At 37.7% G+C, this 22063-nt stretch overlaps 1 protein-coding gene across 1 annotated transcript in view; it reads right to left on the reverse strand.

Annotated features, from left to right (window-relative positions):
• Nucleotides 1-5449: 5449 nt before the first annotated feature.
• LOC140245588 (von Willebrand factor D and EGF domain-containing protein-like) overlaps nt 5450-22063 on the reverse strand; it is a 119529-nt gene continuing 102915 nt past the window's right edge. The window contains exons 30-31 of the mRNA XM_072325152.1: nt 17794-17908; nt 5450-5477 (exon numbers count right to left, since the gene is read on the reverse strand). Coding sequence (XP_072181253.1) covers nt 5450-5477; nt 17794-17908 — 143 coding nt within the window. The remainder of the gene's footprint in view (nt 5478-17793; nt 17909-22063) is intronic.

A 22063-nucleotide genomic window follows, 5' to 3' on the forward strand; every position in this document is an offset into this window, starting at 1 on the left:
ACGTCAAAACAAACGAAAAGCAATTACAACGAACACGAGTGGGTCGATCCGGGAGACCAAACAAATAGACTTAGTCACAAAACGTCACCTGCAACAATTTTGCAGAAAAGATGCATACAACCAACTCCAGGTCATAAAGTTTTCACCTTACCCTTAAAACGGAGGCAAATTACTATTACACCAAACGCCCCACCAAACGATTATCAAGCATACCAGTGACCACAAACGGGACTACAATCTACTCACCGCATCAAAATGCGTAGCTGGGACTATAAGCCAACGTCTCCGCAACGACGAATCCGTCGACGAACTTCAACATCCAAACACAACATGCATTGAATGTCCAGTTCCCGGACAAGCCCCCAATTATTACGGAAACTAGGGAAATACTGGTGGCACAACAACATATGTCACAACAACAACAACAACAACAAAAACATATGTCACACAATCTGACAACGAAATAAATCACCACCAATAATAATATCAAACCTAAAGCAACAAAAACTTTATTCTTGCCTCGCCTCAAACGGCAATGTCCCAGTCTAGATCCCTGTTTTCTTTTCAACGTGGTCCGAACAGGCCATATCCACAAATGTATGTTTACGACAATATACACATCTATCCACACAGCTGCAGGTATAATATCTACAAATGCATGTTTATGACAATATACACATCGCCGATATCCACACAGCTGCAGGTATAATATCCATGTTACTTTGAGACACATGATTCCATGGCTGCAGCCTTTTAGTGTCGGTGTAGCCAGCTTCTTCTTTTTTTCTTTGACACCACTTTTCTCATCTCCAGGCCTGAAAGTTTTTTTTTTTTTTTTTTTTTTTTGTATTGACCTCTATGATATATCCTTCCACGTTTCTCTCTGCTGGCTACGTCAAAAGTTTTCTTTATCCTGTTTGAATTCCTCTGCACAAACTATTAGGGTATCAATTTTATCAATTTCTACCGATATCTACTTTTTATTAGTGGAAAATTGAGCAAAGAAAATGGGATTCCATCGGGATTCGAACCCGAGACCTCCGGATGCTAGCCCGGTGCTCTACCGACTGAGCTATAGAAAGCCCTAGTTCAGTGTTCGTCCCAGAAACCCTAAATTCTCAATGCTCGAAAGGTCAGAAGCTATAGCAGTGTGTTTGTGTGTGACACACACGTACACACTTGAACCTGGCATAAACCCGAAGGATAATTCAACTTGGGGATAAATGCGAGGGATCACCGAAGTGATGCAGCTTTTTGAGTATGTAACAAACGCAGACAGCATTATCTTGTCAAATTGAACATCATTATGTACCGTCAGATTGCATCCTTTAGTTTATATGAATAATTCACTAACATTGTATTTTCTATGTTTATGGTATTTACATAATTTCTTACTGTGAATTGGTTTATTTGTTTTGCAGCAAATTATTACTGTGTGTTATTCATGTTTTTAATCTGTGTTTTATATATAAAAGATAGCACATAAATGCATTACTGTGGATACTTCACCATTTCTCGTTTATCGGAAGAGACGGAGGCATCCACTATTTTCTTGCGTCAAAATTTGACAATTCAAGTTATCTGCCCGAAATACAGTCATTATTACGGGTGATGATAATTATGATACCAGAGATCACAATAGTAACGGCATGATAATCAATTGCTTAAAAAGCATTTGCTTATATACACAGCGCATATTATCAGATAGATGACATGTAACTAATGACGTTTTATTGTGTGAAATAATGCAACTCATCAATGACAAAGAACACGATTTCGATTTTTCCCAATCGTTTCAGATGAAGTCCAACATCTGACCAAGAACAGAAGAACACCCATTAAAATGTGCATCAAATATTGCCGGATAGTCATCATCTGAATGATTTTCTTCTCCCATCCCATTACGTTGGATCTAGCAATGTCTAGGCAGATACACTTTATAACTCTCTTGAAGGCATAAGGTTTTTCAATTTAGTAGAGCAAACGCACTTTTTCAATTTTATTCTTTATTTATTTTTTTTTTGACAAAGGAACATACATTTTATTTCTGAGAAGACGTGTTTCTATATAGATGGTCTGCAGTATTTTGGTGTGTCTCTACAGAGCAAAATTTCTCAGACCCCTTTAAAAAGAGTTTTGATATCAAATGTCTTCTAATCTGCCAAGGAAAAGATTTTGTTTACTTGCTTTGGGTAAACATTCCTGTTCAACCATTTCATCGAAAGAAGTGTAGCATCCGCTCATGAAAGTATTAAAGAAATGATACCCTTGTGAAAATCAGCGCAGAGAAAGAGATAGAATGAAGATACCACGAGATAATGATGATGGTCTACACCCTTATAAAGTCGTTCAAAACGTAGTACAATGTATTCTCTTTGACATGGAGGTAACGTATTATTTGGTAAGATACAATTTCTCTTTAAAAAGGGTTAACAACTGTCAGTAACAGCGGGCATTACTCATGTATTTCTTTAGACTGCAAGATCAGATCCAAGGGCATCGGAAACATTGGAAAACATCAACGAACCAATGATTAATCTATGTCATAGTGCTCTGTGACCAAACTTCTCTCTGGCTAGATTTTCTGCCAGTCAGAGAGGTAAAACGCCATTCATTTTCTTGTTTCTCGTCAACGTTTTTGTCAGTCCTTCCCAGAAAAGCATTTGCTGGTATCTTTCTTCGCTCCATTGGAAGTAGGGTTTATTTTTGCTGAGGAACAGTCTTACCAGATAGGGTAGTTGATTGTCTGGAATGTCCTCTCGAAAAACCATGACGATTTTTTCTAGTTGGACGTCGTTCATGTTCGCCACAGCCATTTTGAGCGTCATCAGATAGTTGGCATCATTGACGGAGGCGTTGCTGACGATCACCAGATTCTTAAAGCTGTTTTCAATGACCCGATCGATTGCGTCAAAGCGCATACTGCCCAAGGGCAAATCGTCGTCGCCGCACATGATCCTGTTGCGAAGGAAGTGTGGAAGATGCTCCTGGATAGCTAACAGAAACTCTTCAAGTACCCAGCCCTCGTCTTCATCGGGGAAGATAATGTTGAGGTCGTAACGATAATCTTGATGTTCGCGAGCGTCCTCTAACTCATAGTATCCAACAACAAGAAGCTTCAAATGAAAGCACTTGTAATTCAGCCACCACCGGTTTCGCCAGGCCAAAACTGAGGTAACAATGCACGATAATATCAGCGCACTTGCAGAAATGTAAACAGTCAGGTTTGGCCTACAGACCTTATCAGGGAAAAATCTAAGATTGATTTCCCCACAAATTGTGAGACAGACTGCGGAGAGCAAATGGTTTTCTGGGGATTTCCCAATGTCAGATTGGCTTGACTGAGGAAACTTCTAAACCAAGAAAAGTTGCAAGTGCACGAAAGATGATTCTCAGATATATCAACGTATTTCATTGGCAGAAAAGTGTTTTCTTCTATGCCAGTTAGCGCATTTCGAAGCATGGAAACCATGTGCAATTTGATGTTTTGCCTGAAGATGTCCTTTTCAAGGTTTCCACTCAGTTTATTTGTACCCAAATGCAAGAAGCGCAGAGAAGTTAAATACCGGAAGTGTTCAAAAGTAACAGATACGATATTGTTCTTATCGAGATATAACTCATTTAGAGATGATAAATTGGCAAATAATTGAGTGGGAAGGCTCGTAATTTCACATTTTGTGAGATGTAATTTTCTCAACTGGAAGAGGCCGTCGAATGTATTGGGTAACAAAATGCCAAGCGGGTTTCGATCTAGGCGAAGTACTTTAAGATGAGACAGAACAGCTAGTACTGGACCCTCAGTTATAACCAGGTTGACTGGGGTGAGGGCGGCAGACCTCAAATCTAGTGTGTGAAGCAAGTTCAGCCCATTAAATGACCGTGTTCCTATTCCACAACGGTTATGGGATAGATCAAGGAATGATAATCGTTGAAGATATTTGAAGGGGGCTGGTAATTGTTCGAGTAATCCCAGATAATTCAAATCTAAGTGGTCTAGGTTTTCCAGGCCGTAAAAAGCGGTGGAGGACATTTTGCGAATCGGGTTTGACGCGAGTGTGAGATATGTCAAATTAGATAGAAAAGAAAATGGACCTTCTACCACAGAAAATATGCGATTTTTTGACATGTTTAAAGTCTTTAGGTGGCCAACACGAAAAAATTCTCGAGGAATCTGCTCAATTTGATTTATAGACAAATCCAAGAAGGTCAAATGTTCGAGCTTCGCTGAAAGCTTAAAGTCCAAGAGAGAAATCTTGTTGTCGGACAATACCAGCGTGTGCAGATTTGGAACATGTTGCAGCACTGGTTCCGCGATTGTAGTCAGGAAATTTTCTGCCAGGTCCAGTATTTGTAGGGACCATAAACCGTCGAATGAGCGATTTTTTAAACTTCTTATCCTGCATGATTTAAGATATAATGACGATAAAACATTGAAACCCTTAAACACTCCTTCTGATAGAATTGATAATCTGTTCCCTGTCAGATATAACATTGTTACGGGAGGAACTTGGAGAGTGGTGTTGAATTGGAAGCCGCTTATTCGGACAATCTTGCTACCTTGAAGATTCAGATATTCCAGTGAATCCATGCCAAGAAATGAATTGAATGTCAAATTTTCTAGATTATTTCTATCAAGATCCAACCTCCTTAATTCCTTCAAACGCTGAAATACGCCATATGGAATATATTCAATATTGTTTTTATACAACTTTAGTCGGGAGATGTTTGCCGTAGTTAACGGAGAAAAGTCATTTACGCTAATGCTGATGATGTTGTTCATCCCAAGGTACAGTATGTTGATCCTTGTTAGACGTCCTGTGAAGCGAAATTGGCTCCCAGAATTGCCATCGAAGTTTACCTTTGACGAGGATCGGAGTTTGTTTAGTGCTGCAAGGGGAATGGTCTTGAAATCATTATGAGCAAAATCAAGAAAAAAGAGATTCGGATTCATTGAAAATGTCCCTGCATCCATGATTGTATGATGACAATAAGATGATTGTAACCCAGGATTAGTTCTTCTAGGCGCCGAAGTGGATAAAAAGCTTCCTTCATGATATGCTTTAGCTGGTTTCTCAACAGTTTCAATATTGTTACTGCAGGCACATCAACGAATGACTTATTGGAGAGGATTTCAAATTCGTTCATAGTCAGGTCGAGAACCGTTATGTCTGGCGGTAGATAAGACGGAACTTTCCGAAGGCCGCGATTGCCGCACGATGCAACAAAATCTTGGCCTTTGTGCTGGAGAGTGCAGAGATGGCTGGATGAATGCCTGACTGATTCTGTGGACAATGCACGGGATTCCGCGGGGCAGAAGAGAAGAATTGCGAGGAATCCTGCTAGAAATATAAAAGTGATTGTGAAGGCTTGGCGATCGAGTCCTTTGGTGCGTCGTGACATTGTTGCTGATGGTGTAATACGGGACGTGGATAACGACATGTTCACGCCTCTATGCAACCTCCCCTTCGCTGCTCTGCCTGAAACAATGCAAAGAAAATAATATGGGGGAGAGAGGAACACATTATAGCGCCAATCAATTAACCCTTCCTATACCAGTAATAGGTGAACGCGTTTAAGTGCACAGTTTTTTTCTATTGGAACAAGAGGGCTGTTACGCTGAATGTATACCAGAAGATATCAGCATAAAATTTGTTATAGCGTGTAAAATGTGCGCAGTACTGATGTCATTTAAGTTGTACTGTGACATTAAATGCAAGACATGCAGAACTCAAAACGGTAATTAATCACGTGAAATGTAATATGATAAATATCATTTTGTGGTCAACATGCCGTAAGAAGTGAGCACAACAAAAATGATTTGATGCAAAGGATAACCGTCAACCCCCCCCCCCTCCGTAACACAACATTAGCCTCGTGTTCCCTTTGAAAAACACATATCGAAAAAAGTTTCAACTTTGAAAAAAAAAAAAAAAAAAACCTCCACGTTTCATAAATTTACATATTCACACCTTTACACAGCACGGGAAAACAATATGAAAACTCGAAAATCATATTAGTAGAAAAGAAATTAATATAACTTCCTGCAGTGTACACGAAATAAAAACAAACCTAACAATCCATGTTAGATCTTTGTTCCCCTATTGCATGTATTGGGTTACCAAGAGATAAATTTGGTGTCCAGACACGAATTTTTTGTGGCCTCGGGCCACCGGGCCACTAAAAACACCGCAGGAGCCCAAAAATCGGACTTTTAACTTAATTGGATTAAAAAAAATGGATTATTAAGTCCAATTTTTAGGCTCCTGCGGTGTTTTTATATGACTGTTTTTACTTTTGATATATATATATATATATATATATATATATATATATATAATGATACATATATATACATATGTATATATATATATATATAATATATATATATATATATATATATATATATATATATATATATATATATATAATACTATCTACCACGTAGCCTGTACAATTTTCGGATTCACCGATACATTTTTTATTCATGATGACATCCTGTTACAATCATACATGTAGAACAATGATATAATGAACTACTAACAACTACTATTAATAATCAACGACTAAGGTATTGCTTACCTGCTTACCTGGAGAACCAATCTCTATTTCCAAGCGTGAAGATGTGTCAAAAGAAATTCTTAGGGCGAGACTTCCTGTCTCAGGATTTACCTAGCGAGTAGTTAGAGTTTATTTACTACACCTTTACAAGTCACAATGAATGCCTACCTTCTGGTGTCCCTCTGAATATAAGGGGAAAAAGTGAATAATACCCTTTGCTGATGGATTCTGATAGACATTAGCTGCAAGCAATAACACCTGATGACAGTCTTCTCATTTTTATCTTTCACTTCTGTAAACCTGCGTCGGTAAAAGCATAGACTCCTATAACGCCAGTCCATTAACTCTTCCACGACAAGCTCTGCCAACGTGCCATAGACATTGCATCCTTTCACGCTGATGATGGTAACTCATGAGCTCACTAGCGGCAATTTGATTCCTCTCCGTTACCGGAAGGCACCTCCTCCTTTCTTGCGATTGGTTCTCATTGGTTCGCATCGAAAGTAACAGCATTGATCACTATTCAATAGCTGTGTCGTCATGAGGACAAAAAGCCAACACAATGCCCTCTGAGGTATCAAAGTCATAAGATATCAAGATAAAGATAATCATTGATATCAAGATATCAATTCGCGAGCTTCTTTGTGCAAAGTACTTCTAAAAAGGCAAAAGTACTGTGTGTCGCTTGTGTGTTGACTATGTAATTCTGCGTGGACTCTATTTCTTTTCAATCACTTCCTTCTCGTCCATTTGTTGCTACTCCCTACTTCCCATGTCCCATATAAAGCTATAAAATACAGGTAGTGCAAGATCGGAACTCCTAACAGAACAGATGTTTGAATATTTGTTTTATTGTTGCTGTTGTTGTTGTTAATTTTTTTTTAAAAAATTGACTGCCCCTAAATCATGCGATGGACAATGGTGTGTATATGATGGGTGTATATCTATATCTATATCTATATCTATATATATATATATATATACACACATGTATATATATTTACATATATATATATATAAAATAGCATACATACTTATGATACAAGCCGGCAGTGCATGACAAAAGTTATAGTGCACGCAAAATTAACGATTGCAAACGATAACCCACTATCGATTTGATATCGGTTTTTGCTCCCTCATTTTAATCATCGAGTACTTGAATCCCGCACCTTATCAACGCGATTGCGCCACAACCGCGATATGCTTTGCTCGATATTATCGTTATTCTCAATTCTCGCAGGCTGGCTATGCCAGCAACTTATCTGTGTGGGACTAGACTTTCAGCGGTAGATTTAAACATGGAAGCTGAAATGAACAGGTTCGCTACTTTTAGAGAGACTTATCTATATAAACAGTATCTTAGACAATAAGGACACAAAGGATGCCATCAAATACGCCCTACGAATTTTGGACTCCTACTGTTCTGAAAAAAGGAATCAATCCGACCGATATTACTGAGCAAGTCAACCCAAGATTTGTGCCGCTTTCTCCGTACATTCTACGCGGAAGTGCGCCGTGGAAATGGGCAGCGTGTGGTGTGTACAGTATACGCTAAGCGCTCTTTGATCACGCTACGCTATGAACTTTACTACGACATTCACAACACACTCTCGGAATCCGCATGTGTAGCAATGGGGCCTGGCACGAGCCTTGTGTTTAAATCCAGTAGATCCCTAATCCTACAAAACATCATCTAGTCCTGGTCCTGGACCCACAGTGCAGTAAGTAGGGCGTCTAACGTGTTACTGTTAGTGTTACTGTTAGATCCATGGTAGACCTATTGTAGGGTCAAGTGTTAACTAGCTCTGTCGCTCGCAAGTGACGTACAGTACAGTGTACGTAGATCTAGTATAAAAACGTTAGGCCAGGGCCCCTACAGGCCTAGACCTAACCTATCGTAGGGCCTAGAAAACGTTATATACAACCACGTAGACCCTAGACTCTATAGGCCTAGTTGAATTTGGATCTTCAGGATTTTGTCCACACAGGTTGAAAGAAACTGGTATTATTGTTTGTGTAGACACGTGTAACTGTTAGAAATGATCTAGGCTTATCTTGCCTGGGTATGTATGCTATTTTATATATCACATAGTGCATGACATCTTATTGCACTATAACAAGTACCAAGCACCTCCAAATTCTGAATTTGCCCTCAGGCAATTATATTCAATTCGGCCTGCGGCCTCATTGAATATAACTGGCCTTCGGGGCAAATTCAGAATTTGTCGGTGCTTATATTGTTATAGTGCATTCAGCCTCATGCACTATATATATAATATATATGTACATATATATGTCATAAACATATTCATATTTATATTTATGTTACATACATACATTCATGCAGACACATGTGTTATTTGTGTATAATCTACTAGTATTTCACTCCTATCCCCACATCTAGCACGAATTCAATGCTCAACACAAGGTGACGAAAAGTGTTAAAGGGATGGTATAGTTTTGGTTGAGACCTAATTTCAGGTTTTCTACATCTTTTTTTTTTTTTTTTTTTTTTTTTGGTGAGATAATGAGAAACCTCATATGAAAATATGAAAGAGCATGTAATTCCATGAGGGATTCAACGTTTATTTGATGAAAATTTGTTTTGAAATGGCCGAGATATCCAAAACAGAGCGATGCTAATAAAGTGTGGGACCCATATTTTATTACGATCGCTTTGTTTTACTTTGTTTTTGGATGTTTCAGTCATTCCAAACCCGATTTTCATCAAATAAACTTTGAATTCCTCTTAAAATGGTATGCTCTGTACTATTTCATGTGTTTTCTTTGTATCTCGCAAAAAGTTAAAAGCCCAATTCTCATCTCCACCAATACTATACCATCCCTTTAATGTGTCACACTTTTAAGGAGTATAATGTATACAGTTTGATTGAAAAATGGGTTAAACACCATGACATCACGAGGAATATTCTTGAATTTATGATTCAGAAAATCCCAAATTTCATTAACATCTTTTAAAGCAGATTTAATCCCAAATATCTCAACTTAAAGGACAAGTTCACCTTCATAGACATGTGGGTTGAGTGAATGCAACAATATTAGTAGAACACATCAGTGAGATTTTGAGCAAAATCGGACAATCCGTTAAAAAGTTATGAATTTTTGAAGTTTCTGCTCAGTCACGGCTGGATGAAAAGACTAACATAGCTTGTGATGTCACATGAGTACAACGATATAAGGAAAGAATAAAGAAAATTCAACATATTTCCATTTTTTTTCTCGCATAACAAAAGAACACTCGACTTCTCTCTTTCAGAAGGCAGGGGGAATAATATTACCCTTAACATACGTCAGTAGCAAGTCGAAGAAATGGGCTTTTTATTAAAAAAGTAAAGTTTTGTGAAATTCTCTTTTTATTTTCCTTATATAGTTGTACGCATGTGATATCATACACTGTCGTAGTCTTCTCATCCAGCAGTGACTGCGCAGATACTTTAAAAATTCATAACTTTTGAACGGATTGTCCAATTTTCCTCAAACTTTCACTGATGTGTTCTACTGATATTGCTACATTCTCTCAATCCTTATGTCAATGAAGGTGAACTTGTCCTTTAATGAAGAACGGAGAATGGAGTGATCTCATTTTATGCTCACACTCTTCATCTATTTAGTACAGCATAGTGACAGTAGGCTACATACAATAATTGTATTTCACAAACAAAAACAAACACACAACAAAATACAGACAAATGGTTAACCCTTACTGCGTCAGCTTCAGACTTTTGAGTTCAACTGCACGTCAAAAAAAAAAAAAAAACACACACACACAAAGAAGAAAACATTCACACATGCGCGCGCGCTCACACGAAGCAAACAAACACACACTATACCCGAAGACAGACACATGAGTAAGCGAATAACGTAGTGTACAAGAACCAAGTGGTTATAGCAAATAATTTTATGTAGACTTTATACATGTTCATATCGACAACACTATTTGATATAATAATTTCACAAGATGACAAAATATGAACGCACAAAGGCTTAGCATCACATACGAGAAGAAGATGTGCACCACAAATGAAATATATCTATACAAAATGACGGTATACATACTGGTTTCCTGTAAAAAAAAAAATGTGAAATGTCCCTCAATCAGAATGTATTGTATTCTTAAGGCATATAACCTACCAGAAAAGAAGTACAGGAAAGTCTTAACCTGAATTCACAGCAGAACATGTGTTCTGACATTTTTTTTTCTTTTTTAATGTTCAACCGTTCCTAAATCCTGAACAGTATACTATAATGATAGCAATCGTGGCAATGGGTGATTTCAAGTTCGGTGCTAGTGCTAGTGCTAGTGCTATAGCGCTGAACTTGATATCACCCGATGTTTAACACAATAGGTGTTGAGAAGTGTAAGTTTGTTGCCACGTCTAAGTTTAATAGGGACAAAAAAAATCAGTTGTATATTATTGACTACACTTAGATAAGAACATAATTGCCTGCTATCAATGAAAGGTAACTAGACTTTTATTCTTGCTTTCACACAAAATCTTATGTGAAAAGCACATCGGGTTCTACATTCAGTACAGCATCATATTGTGTTGTGCTCTGCTTGTTTTGTTCATAGGCACCTATAGTACAACATTTCAACGACAAATTTTAAATTTTACGTGGAAAAACAAAGAAAATCAAAGTCAGTACTTAAAATTTTTATTGCGTCGGTTCCATATTAAACACAACTGAACAGATTAAATCAATGCTTTATATGCACAATGCGGCTTCCATTTATGGAGCATTCCATTTATGGAGTCCATGCGCACACACAATATTCACAACGCAAACACACATCGGTGACATACAACGCGGTATTACATTTATAAGGAATAATTATATTCATATATTTGTACGCTACACAGAACATTCAAAGACAGTAATCGCATTACATTGACGAGTTATAAGAAGTAAACAAACTTGAAAGACTGTTTCAGTTAGATTAACCTATTATCTCATCGTTTTATCTGTCCTCAAACTACTAAACGGGTTGTTATTTGCAAATGTAGCCTTTCTGCGTTATTATTCTGATTCCCAGAGTAATTTATTTATCAGCTCGTCATTTTGGAGAGAACTTCAAAATAATGTATTCACAGTAAAGGGATGGTGACGGCCTAACGAATGAATAATGTCTTGCCTAATTTCTTGGCAACTTTATGCCATTCACCAGTTTATTATATGAGCTAACAGGAGTGCATGATAGACGGGAGGATTTATTCTTATACTCGGAAGGACAGTATCAAGGATCGTGGACATTAGCAAATAAGACTTCACATTAAATGTAGTCCCGAAAACTTTGATTTAAGAGGTCATACTTGTATCACGACTTTACATACGTACATTTTGTTCCATTTCAAGGGATAATCTTTATTACCGATCAGTAAGACTTTTCGCATTCTATACAATGTACAACATTTTTCACACACACAGAAGAAAATAAGGAGATCATTAATTTGATCAAGTTGGCGTCCTTAAACGCCCATTGTTTCAGCGGCTAAAAGAAAAAAAAATCCCCATAACAAACAACAATTACAATCACTGGAAGTGACATTGCATTTCTTGTCTTCGTTATGTACTCTATCGAAAATCGAAATGCAATTAAAAGGTTACCATACACACTCAACGAATCATTCTGAAACATTATACATATTCAAAGCTGCAACGTTCTCATAGCAGCTCGGCATGCTATTTCATCGATGCTACGACAGCCTATATGCATAACACTTATAATAAATATTCATGAGTTTTGTATACCTTATATGGACCATGATCAAATACACCACATGTGTCGCCTTTACGATAATTATATTTCGCAAACTACACAAACTGAGTAATCGTACACAAATGGCAGCAGCAGGCTCGCGCGGGTGCGTTTCTGATAATATTGGTGTTGTTTGTTTGTTCTTTAAGAATTAAGTTTGTATTCTGTTGTCCAACAAGTCGTGGGTCTTATGCACTGAGCTACCACAGCGCGTAAATGTACTAAAAGACTCCTTAAAAAAAAAAAAAAAAAAAAGAAGAAGAAAAGAAAATAACATGTATCCGACATGTACATTAATGTAATAATTATTATCCTTACTGTTCCTTTGGTAACTATACAATAAATGTGAGACGCAATGAAGTAAAATCCTCATGAAAAGGCACCAAATCTTATTTTCTCTCTCTAAAAAAAAAAAAAAAGATGAAATGTATCACGTAACCAAACGTCTTCACATTTGTAGACATCATATCACAATGACCCAGACTTTCTTTTTGGTCTGTCTCTAAGCAGAAATATTCACACACAAAAAGAGTCAAAATCATCCTTGCTAGACTCGACTTTTCATACTCATTGACTTACAAGACACACACAATTGTCAATTACCCCTGCTCACGTAAAGTGAATCCCAGAAAAAAAGGCACATTTGTAGTTACTATTGCTGTAATGGGAATATGAATATCTTCTGAATCCATTCTTGACTTTCTGCGTCATGAATACGTTGCATGCTTTTCAGCTGACGATGAGGGCAGCATTCATATGATTATATTGGCAGTGAGGACGAAAAAACAAATAAGAAAAAAACAGCAACAACGTATTCAGTTGAGGGACAAGTTTATAATGTTTGATATGATCAAACAGATTGCAAACACTAAATCTGCTTATCTGAAAGTGCACGCTGTATTAAACAAGTTTGCTGACTAGATATAGGTGGAAGAGAGAATGCTCGTGAAACGTCCTAACGGTCTATTTCTTTGTGTGTGTCTGTTTGTTGTTGCTGTTTCTTTTCTTTGCTTCGAGGATTACGGAATTATGATTCTGATAATCTTGATAAGCATCAGCCAGACCTTTGTTTCTAACAACAACACACACAGATTATAACACATTCTACACCCACGCTGTAGACAAGCTTAGCTGACAATTCCACCGGCTGAGCCCCAGGCCGAAGTGACAATCACATACGTGGATGAGACACGGTTCTAAAGCTGTTTAAACAAGCTATTACTGGAGCATCCTTCAAAGTCCTGGGCGCTTGTGGCGTGTAGGGAATCGTCCTTGTTGGCTATTAGAGCAGCTTTTATGCTTGATGAATTCCAACAAGTCCATTCAGATGACTGGTGATGAGCGTGATGGTTATTTACAATGTTGAAAAAAAAATGCTGTCACCATTCTTAAAAGATGGGTACCATTTGAGAAACATAGAACCAAGTAAGGTAGCGTTTCAAGTGGTTGATTTGCCTGTTGAAGTTGATGTCTGGGAATATCTTCAATATAACATCACATAATCCAAGGCCTTCTAGGAAAGCGGGAAAGCTAAGATATTCTGTTCAGTTTTTGAACTCTAGATCATTTTGTTTTTCGAACGATTGACCTATCAAATAAAGTTTCCTTGCTTTTCGTTGATATGGTGATTAACATTGCTATGTTTCCCCCTCTCTCCAACCATTGTTATTACGTTTTTCCGTACTGCAGATACTTTTAAGAAGGAATATCTGAAATTTGCGATGTCTTGTGCGTTATAACCATACTGTGGTTGTAAAGTGATAAAGCATACAGTTGGAGTTATTCTCTTTTTCTTTTGGAAATCATTGGTGGTGTCCAACAACAACTGAATGCTTGGCAGGACACGTATGAATAAATGACATCTAGGGAACAGTAAATATACCGCAAAGCGAAGAATCATGTTTATGCCTGACTTCCTCCTATACGTTGCGGGAAGTAAGTTGTGTACTGTCTATCTATTCAAACACGGGGAAATGTAGCCCCTGCCTATTAAGTTCAACTCGTGGTTCGTACTTCACTAGTGGCCCATGTGAATACAATGCCGATAATTTGCTGAGGTTGTGGCTTTGAGACAATTATCAAGATTTAAACGAGACGAACTCGTGTGCTGTGTCCTGCGCGTGGATTGTAGAGTAGGGACAACATTATGTGTGGGACTTTTGTTGAACTCCCTGAAGAGAAATACGAGGGAGGACTTGTTTTATATCGATCGAATCAATTTCAGACATGACAGTCTGGGCAATGTCGCTTGAAAAAAAAAAATCCATCTGTGTTTGCATAGAGATCGACAAACCGTCTAAACGGTATTTCTCTAATAGTACTGCACGGCCGTCCTTCGGCGTTATCTATATACAACTCGTTTAAATTCGCTGGCCCCCAATGACACGAACGTAAGCATTTCAAGTCGATTGTTCTAGAGTGAATACTTTCTTTTCTCAAGAGAAAGCCCTTTAAGCTCACATACAATCACTACTACTCATACCATTAAATGATCTATCTCTATACCTGGAATTACATTTGGAAAAAAATAATAGAAGTCCATTCTAGGGCCGTAGATCACTATGCTATCTATTATAATTCTGTGACATTTTGATTGTATGGTGTCTACAATGAAGACAGAGATAAGACAAAGATCGATACAGTGGCAACTGAGTTCTATCCGGTTTTTAGAAACAAAAGATGTCGTCTCTAAAAGCTTCCATGCCGCTTGCACAACGGTTTAACATTTTAGCGCCTCTAATTTCTAACTAGATTCATGGCGCACTGAGAATGTTTATGCCAATGCCTTCATCAAAATTGAGGCAACCATGTTGCCATGTTGAATGGTTAGCGGTACACATCGAAAGCGTCCATACAATAATTCACCCAATCACCCCCAATTTCTTAAATCAAATGTTATAGAATGAGAGTTTGATACTATGGTAGTATATTGTGTGAAAATGACATAGGATACAATGATTACATGACTAACGTCTAGTCTCTACTCACGTCACTCACAGAAGGTCTTGAGAATGACTTTGAGAACACTCTGATAGCATCCAGTTGGAAGCTATAGTCTTTAAGACACACCAGAGTAAAGTGAACTCTGACGGAATTTGTACGCGGCACTACCTTATAAAGTGAAATGAACGGAAACTACAAGGGGATTTAACGAATTGTGGCAACCAAAGAAGGGTTTGAAATGTCCAACAAAAAATTCCAGGTGAAAAAAAAACCCCGAATATCATAACTAAAGATGTAAGAAAATCGTCAATGTTTGTAAAGCAAAAGTGAGCAATCACCGTAATGAATATGTATGACGTCATTGTAGTCGCAACGCGTAAAAGAACTAACACGTGTACTTACAATGCAGGATAAAGTTCATAAACGTCATTGTCAAATGTAAACACAGAGATGCGATATTATTGGGCCCATTAACATGATGACCTATCTTGCTACAGCTCCAAGCAGAAGGTGTATGTAGTTAACGTTCAAGATTCATCAGAAAATAATTGTCCGAAGCAGCACCCACATTGTCAGATTGTGCATATTAAAGTCAAAGCATCACGAAAACGTACAAAACATAATACACACTCCAGGGACAACAAGGCACACACAGCGAAATTGTTTTAGTTCAAGTCGAAAAAGTACAAATAGACAAGACATATTTTTCCAATCCGAGGGAGAGAAAAATAAAAAAAAACTCCCTAAACTGAAGTCATGATGAGAATAATAATCATGATAAAAGCCAATGTGATATTAAATAACTTAATACAGGGAAAGCATCAAGTCTTGTTACATCAATATTGTAACGAGATTGCAAAATATATAAAGCTTTGGATGACGTCAGTATGCATAGCGTTCAGTCTTCTGTTTGAAGTAGACGACCCTATACTTGACCCTCTATTCGCCGTCTAAATCTGCACGGAAAGCGTGAAAGATGGACGAAAGAAACAAAGAAACAAATAAGCAAAATGTGCTTACATCTATTATGCTGTGCACGTTTAAATTCAATGTAGGTGTGGACATTGCATAAGAACATGCTTATAAAGACTGCAAACAAAATAATCATCAATGTTTCCTTGCACACTGTAATATGGGTAAATCAAAGAAGGCATTGCAGTTGTGCTATGGTGTGGAAGTAATAAAAGTGAAAAAAGAATAATATACGCCTACATATCGGCATTTCCACGAAGTAACACGATGGGTCCACGATGGGTGGGAACGTGCATGACGTGCGCCTTGTGTTTTATAACTCGGCAATGACGTTTACTAACCCACACATCCGCGGTTAATAGCAACATAGTGGGTAATACAAGTGGACTCAATCCAATCTCAGCATCTTCCGTTCAAAAGTCCCGCAAATCTTCGAGTGTCCACTACTATACCAAGGAGGTTCGAGAAATGGAGTCACAACAGTCTTATTCGCTTTGATCCCATGCTCGAAGCCGCCACTCAAAAATATTTGAAGTATGTGTCAAACTGGATCTGCCGCTCAGATGCGAAAACAATTGACTCGTGTCTCATTGCATAATCACCAGCCACTTTCCAAGGAATATATGTCTTTGCGATGGTAATTACTTTTCGCTATCCGTACTTACAAATGATGGGCGGTAGACAATGGTAAAGGGGGTGCTGTTCGTTATTCCGAAGGTTCGCTATTCCGAAGGTTCGTTATTCTGAAGGGTCGTTAATCCGAAACACACAAATTCCCTATACCTAGTGGTTCGTTCATCCGAAAATGAAAAAAGGGTTCGTTAATCCGAACATTTGTGGCGGTATTCCGAAGGTTCGTTATTCCGAAGATTCGTTAATCCGAAAATGAAATTCGGAACAATGAACCTTCGGAATGACGAATCTTCGGATTAAAGAACCTTCGGAATAAAGAACCTTCGGAATAACGAGCTATAACCGGTAAAGGTATGAGGGTGCGCGAATAGAAATTGCTCAAATATTGCTGAAATAGATATCAAAATTACTCGACTGTACGTGTCTGTACGCTAATCTGACATAGTGATTACATATTGATTTATAAAGAACTATACTTGAAGATGATACCATATTAGTTTCATTTGGCGGAAATAAGGAGAAAAGTGATAAAACCGGCTTTCCATGAGGGTAAAATTTCAAACACTCTCACAAAATACAGCCCAGATTTAAACTTTTGCACATATTTTCGAACGGAATTGACTTTTGTTTCATATGCTTTATCATTAGGTGAAATTTCATTGCATTTGATATATAAACAAGCAGCATATACCCGATATTATGTTAGCGTTAAAAATGAATCTTCAGATTGCTCAGAAAGATGGCGGCTTCAAGCATCGAACATCAAAGGCACAAATGCACCTGTGGAATTCTTTTGTCCATCCATAGAAAACTGACAGCTGTTTGAATAATATTATAGTCAGTTGTAACTCCATCTCTCGAACCTCCTTGATTATACCACGCAGCTTTAACTACTGGTAATAACTCACCTCGTGCGCGATAGCCGGTGGTGCTGGCATTGATTCCCTCGGTAGCCCTTTCTACAGGCACACTTGCCAGGCTTGACACATCTTCCGCCGTAGAAGCACGGGTTCTTGCACACCGCTGTGTATTTGCGGAAAGAACAGCACGAACATGTGATTAGCATATAGGGCAAAACAGAAAAAGAAAAAGAAGAAGACATAATAAGTTCCATATTTGATAAAACTGCTGACATTACTGATAGATCGGGATGTTTAATGCTGTATTAAACTTATGGGAGAATTGTGATATTATATAACCTCACTAAATTCAACTAATTTTCATGAGCAGTTATGACAAAAATCACCTCTTTTTTTTTTCAAATACATGAAACATTTGTTGGGGTGTTTTGTCATGGTTTTACATGTTTTATGATAATAAAGTTAACATACGGTAGTGGGCCCCTAATAAAATCATTCCCTGACAAGCCCGACAGGACATTATACATTTGTGACGCCTTTGATCATGTGAGCTAAGAGTGAATGTCATTCGTATCCTAAAATTGAAAGGTAACCACTTGCGCAACAGGAACTAAATCGTACAGCCTATTCATTCACACTTGCCTGTTGACTTCAATTCCCAAGGATTACCAAGTCTGATATTGATTACAATAGCTTTCATAAGGGTCTTAATTTACCGATCCAACAATGATCATAACACTAAATATAAGATCAGTTTCATCGGATGCAAATAATAAGCTGTTAGAACTCAATCAAAGGCTCTGTAACTTGCTTATTCTGCATTCAAACAATGACTTTGTTTCTCATTAGACATTTGTTGCAAAACTGTACACAAATGAAATCGCGCATTGCTCTATATTTAGTGCATCTTACACGAGGAAATAACTCATATGACCACAGGTTATCATTACTTTCGCAATTACTTTCAGAGATTAAAATTTACAATTAAAGATTAAAATCAAATCAGATCAGATCAAATCAAATCAAATCGATTCAACTTCAGATAATTCCCAATATCACCTCAATTATCTGAGTACACGAAATCAATGTGATAAAAAAGACCACAAATTTGAAAGTAGAAGAGAGAGAGAGAAAAAAAAAATCAAGTGCATAACTTCTTTTGAAGGTTTGAACAAAGTTTGTGATATTGGAAAAGAGAGGCCCACATTAAAGACAAGCTTGAAGAAATGTGGGCAACTCATATTGATTCGAAGTACAACGATGGGAACACACAAGAGCACACAGAAGTAGGCCTACATTACACACCCTCTATAGCACACAGTGATAGAGAAAACAAAGAAGGAATGCGTGCCAACAACATTATACCATGTATACCGTCATTATCACTATGTCGTAAGAACATAACCTCGAATATATCTTTAAGTTGTCCCCATGATGTCTCAAAGTGTAAAGATCACTAATTTCGATAGAGAGTGGGAAGTACAGCCAGAATAGGTTGCGGGAAAAGACCACAAAGCTTCGCCAAAGGTCTTGCCAAACCACAATAACACGTCGATATTTAGTATCAAGTTAAGAGTATAGATAGTAAGATGAGACGACTGATCCAGATTCTGTTCGCTTTCAGAACAACGCCTCCACTCCATGTCTAAGTTGACTTTCGTACACAAACTAACATCTATAACATCTAACTCGTCAAAGTCGGATATGGAAAAAAAAAAAGGTTTCGAATCGTCATCTCCCCCCCCCCCTACACACAGACACAGGCACACTCCCGTCAGAGAAAATGGAGAGAAACACACACACACACACACACACACACGCACACACACATACGCACACACAAAGATAGAATACAGTCAGAATCACCGAAGGCGACATCGCACAAGTTTTAAAATCATCCATCAATAATGGGAGAATATCCTACCCCGGAAAAAAAAAAAAAAAAAAAAAAATGAACTTGTGTTCACTTCATTGTGTAAGTCGAAATTCACGTAGGTCGAATTATTTTCTCTGGTCCTTTATTAAACTTGACCCATTAAAGCGATGTTGACTGTAGTAATCTATGTCGCCATCGTGGTGTAGATGAGCTGAATGTTTCATCACCTCAGAGCCTTTCAAATGGTTTTGTCCATAAAATTTAATGTATTACATCAAACAGTTTTTGGTCAATAATTTGGCACATACTATATGGACTAGCACTTCTCCAGTACATCATGATTGCTATGTTTTTTTACAACATAAACACGTTAGAAATCCCGCATTTTTACATGAATTTCAGCTATAGTACCGACGTACGTGTGTGTGTCGAACAATCACATACCTGCGAATCCTCAACATAGTTGCGACTAATACATTTTTTTAATGGAAACTTGTGAAGTGCTACAGTCTTACAACGTTTTTGTAGCTGTAGATCTGTATTCAATAAATCCTATGCTACATAATCTTATCATTATTATGTTGAATGGATTACAGGCTGTTTATCTAAGCCCCCTGATACATTCAGTCGCTGAATTTCTAAACGTGTCACACCGGTCCTGCGACTGGTCTATCTCGCTCTCTCTCACTCTTGTTTTATTTTCTCTCTCTCTTTCCGTCTAGACGGAGGCCATATCAAATCATTGTGAAACTTAAGGCGCTGATCAATTTTGCAAACTATCAGCAGTCGTACGCTTTCGGCAATGGGCGATCATTACAGAGACAATACCCGGGAAACTGCACCTATAAGGTAATTTGATATCATCCTTTGACGTGTGTGTGTGTGTGTGTGTGTGTGTGTGTGTGTGTGTGTGTGTGTTGCTCTTGGTTTTAAAGGGATGGTACAGTATTGGTGGAGATGAGAATTGGGCTTTTAACTTTTTGCGAGATACCAAGAAAACACTTATGATACAGTACAGAGCATACCATTTTGAGAGGAATTCAAAGTTTAGATGATGAAAAACGGGTTTGGAATGACTGAAACTTCCAAAAACAAAGTAAAACAAAGCGATCGTAATGAGTGTGGGTCCCACACTTTATTAGAATCGCTCTTTTTTGGATATCTCAGCCATTTCAAAACCAATCTTCATCAAATAAACGTTGAATTCCTCATAAATATAAAAGAGCATGTGATGTCAAGAAGGATTCAACGTTTATTTGATGAAAATTGGTCTTGAAATGGCTGAGATATCCAACAAAGCGATTTTTATTAGGATTTTTTTTTACCTTGGTTTTAGATATCTCAGTCATTTCAAACCCATTTTCATCAAATGAACTTTTGATTCCCCCTAGAATTGTATGCTCTTAAACATCTATTTTCATAGTGAGGTTTCGAAATAACTCGCAAAACGTTACAAGCTGAATCTTCACCTCAACCAGTACTGTACAGCCTATTTAAGGGAAGTCGAAAACAAAATATGGTGAAATCACGCACGATTTTTGATGAAAACAATTATTGTCTGCAGTCTGAGTGCGGGGAACCACACAAGAAGTAATATTCAACTACACCTCGAGGTTAGTCAAAAAAAAAAAAAAAACAACAACAACAACAACAACTGATGTGAGCTATCTAAAAAGCTCGCCAAAAATTCTTACAGAAGTATGGCTATTGTGCTTGACCGAAATACCAGTATATCGCATGAACGGAAGAAAAAATGACTATTAATCCACCATGCTTTCAGTATGACATTTGAAATCTGAATGGTTTTAATGCGTGGTGAATAGGGTCGATGATACCCGAGGAAGAATTTGCCATAATCCGCTTAGGTGGAGCAATGGATTATCTTCCAATAGACCACCAAGTCTATGTGATAAACTTCGAAGAGAGAAAAAAAAAAGTATGCTCGGATGATTTGTTCAGCAAACGATTCTTTTGATTTGACAGAAAACACTAAAAAGCGCTGGCTTTACATGTAGACGGGAAAATGGAAACTAATGCTAGACGACGAGTTGAAGAAGCGGTACGCGTCCAGCATTGAATTTTAAAGGCTAGAATTAGGTCAAGAGATTAAATGTGACCATATTATTATCCCCCTTTTTAAGAATGAGAATGCATTCTTCAAGAATATGTACGGTTCTGATAAAAAAAGTGAAGACACAGAAAGAAAAAAAAAAGCCTGTAAAACTGAGCGGATCCGTTGACAAAGAAAAAAAAATAATGATCATAATGTTATAAGCAAAACACGAAGTAAAAATAGGTGAAGGAACAGCTTAAGTTTCCTGTGAAGACACAGAAAGTGAAGACACAGAAAGAAAAAAAAAGCCTGTAAAACTGAGCGGATCCGTTGACAAAGAAAAAAAATAATGATCATAATGTTATAAGCAAAACATGAAGTAAAATAAG

Source organism: Diadema setosum, chromosome 22 (assembly GCF_964275005.1).
Source record: "Diadema setosum chromosome 22, eeDiaSeto1, whole genome shotgun sequence".
In the NCBI taxonomy this organism is placed as follows: domain Eukaryota; kingdom Metazoa; phylum Echinodermata; class Echinoidea; order Diadematoida; family Diadematidae; genus Diadema; species Diadema setosum.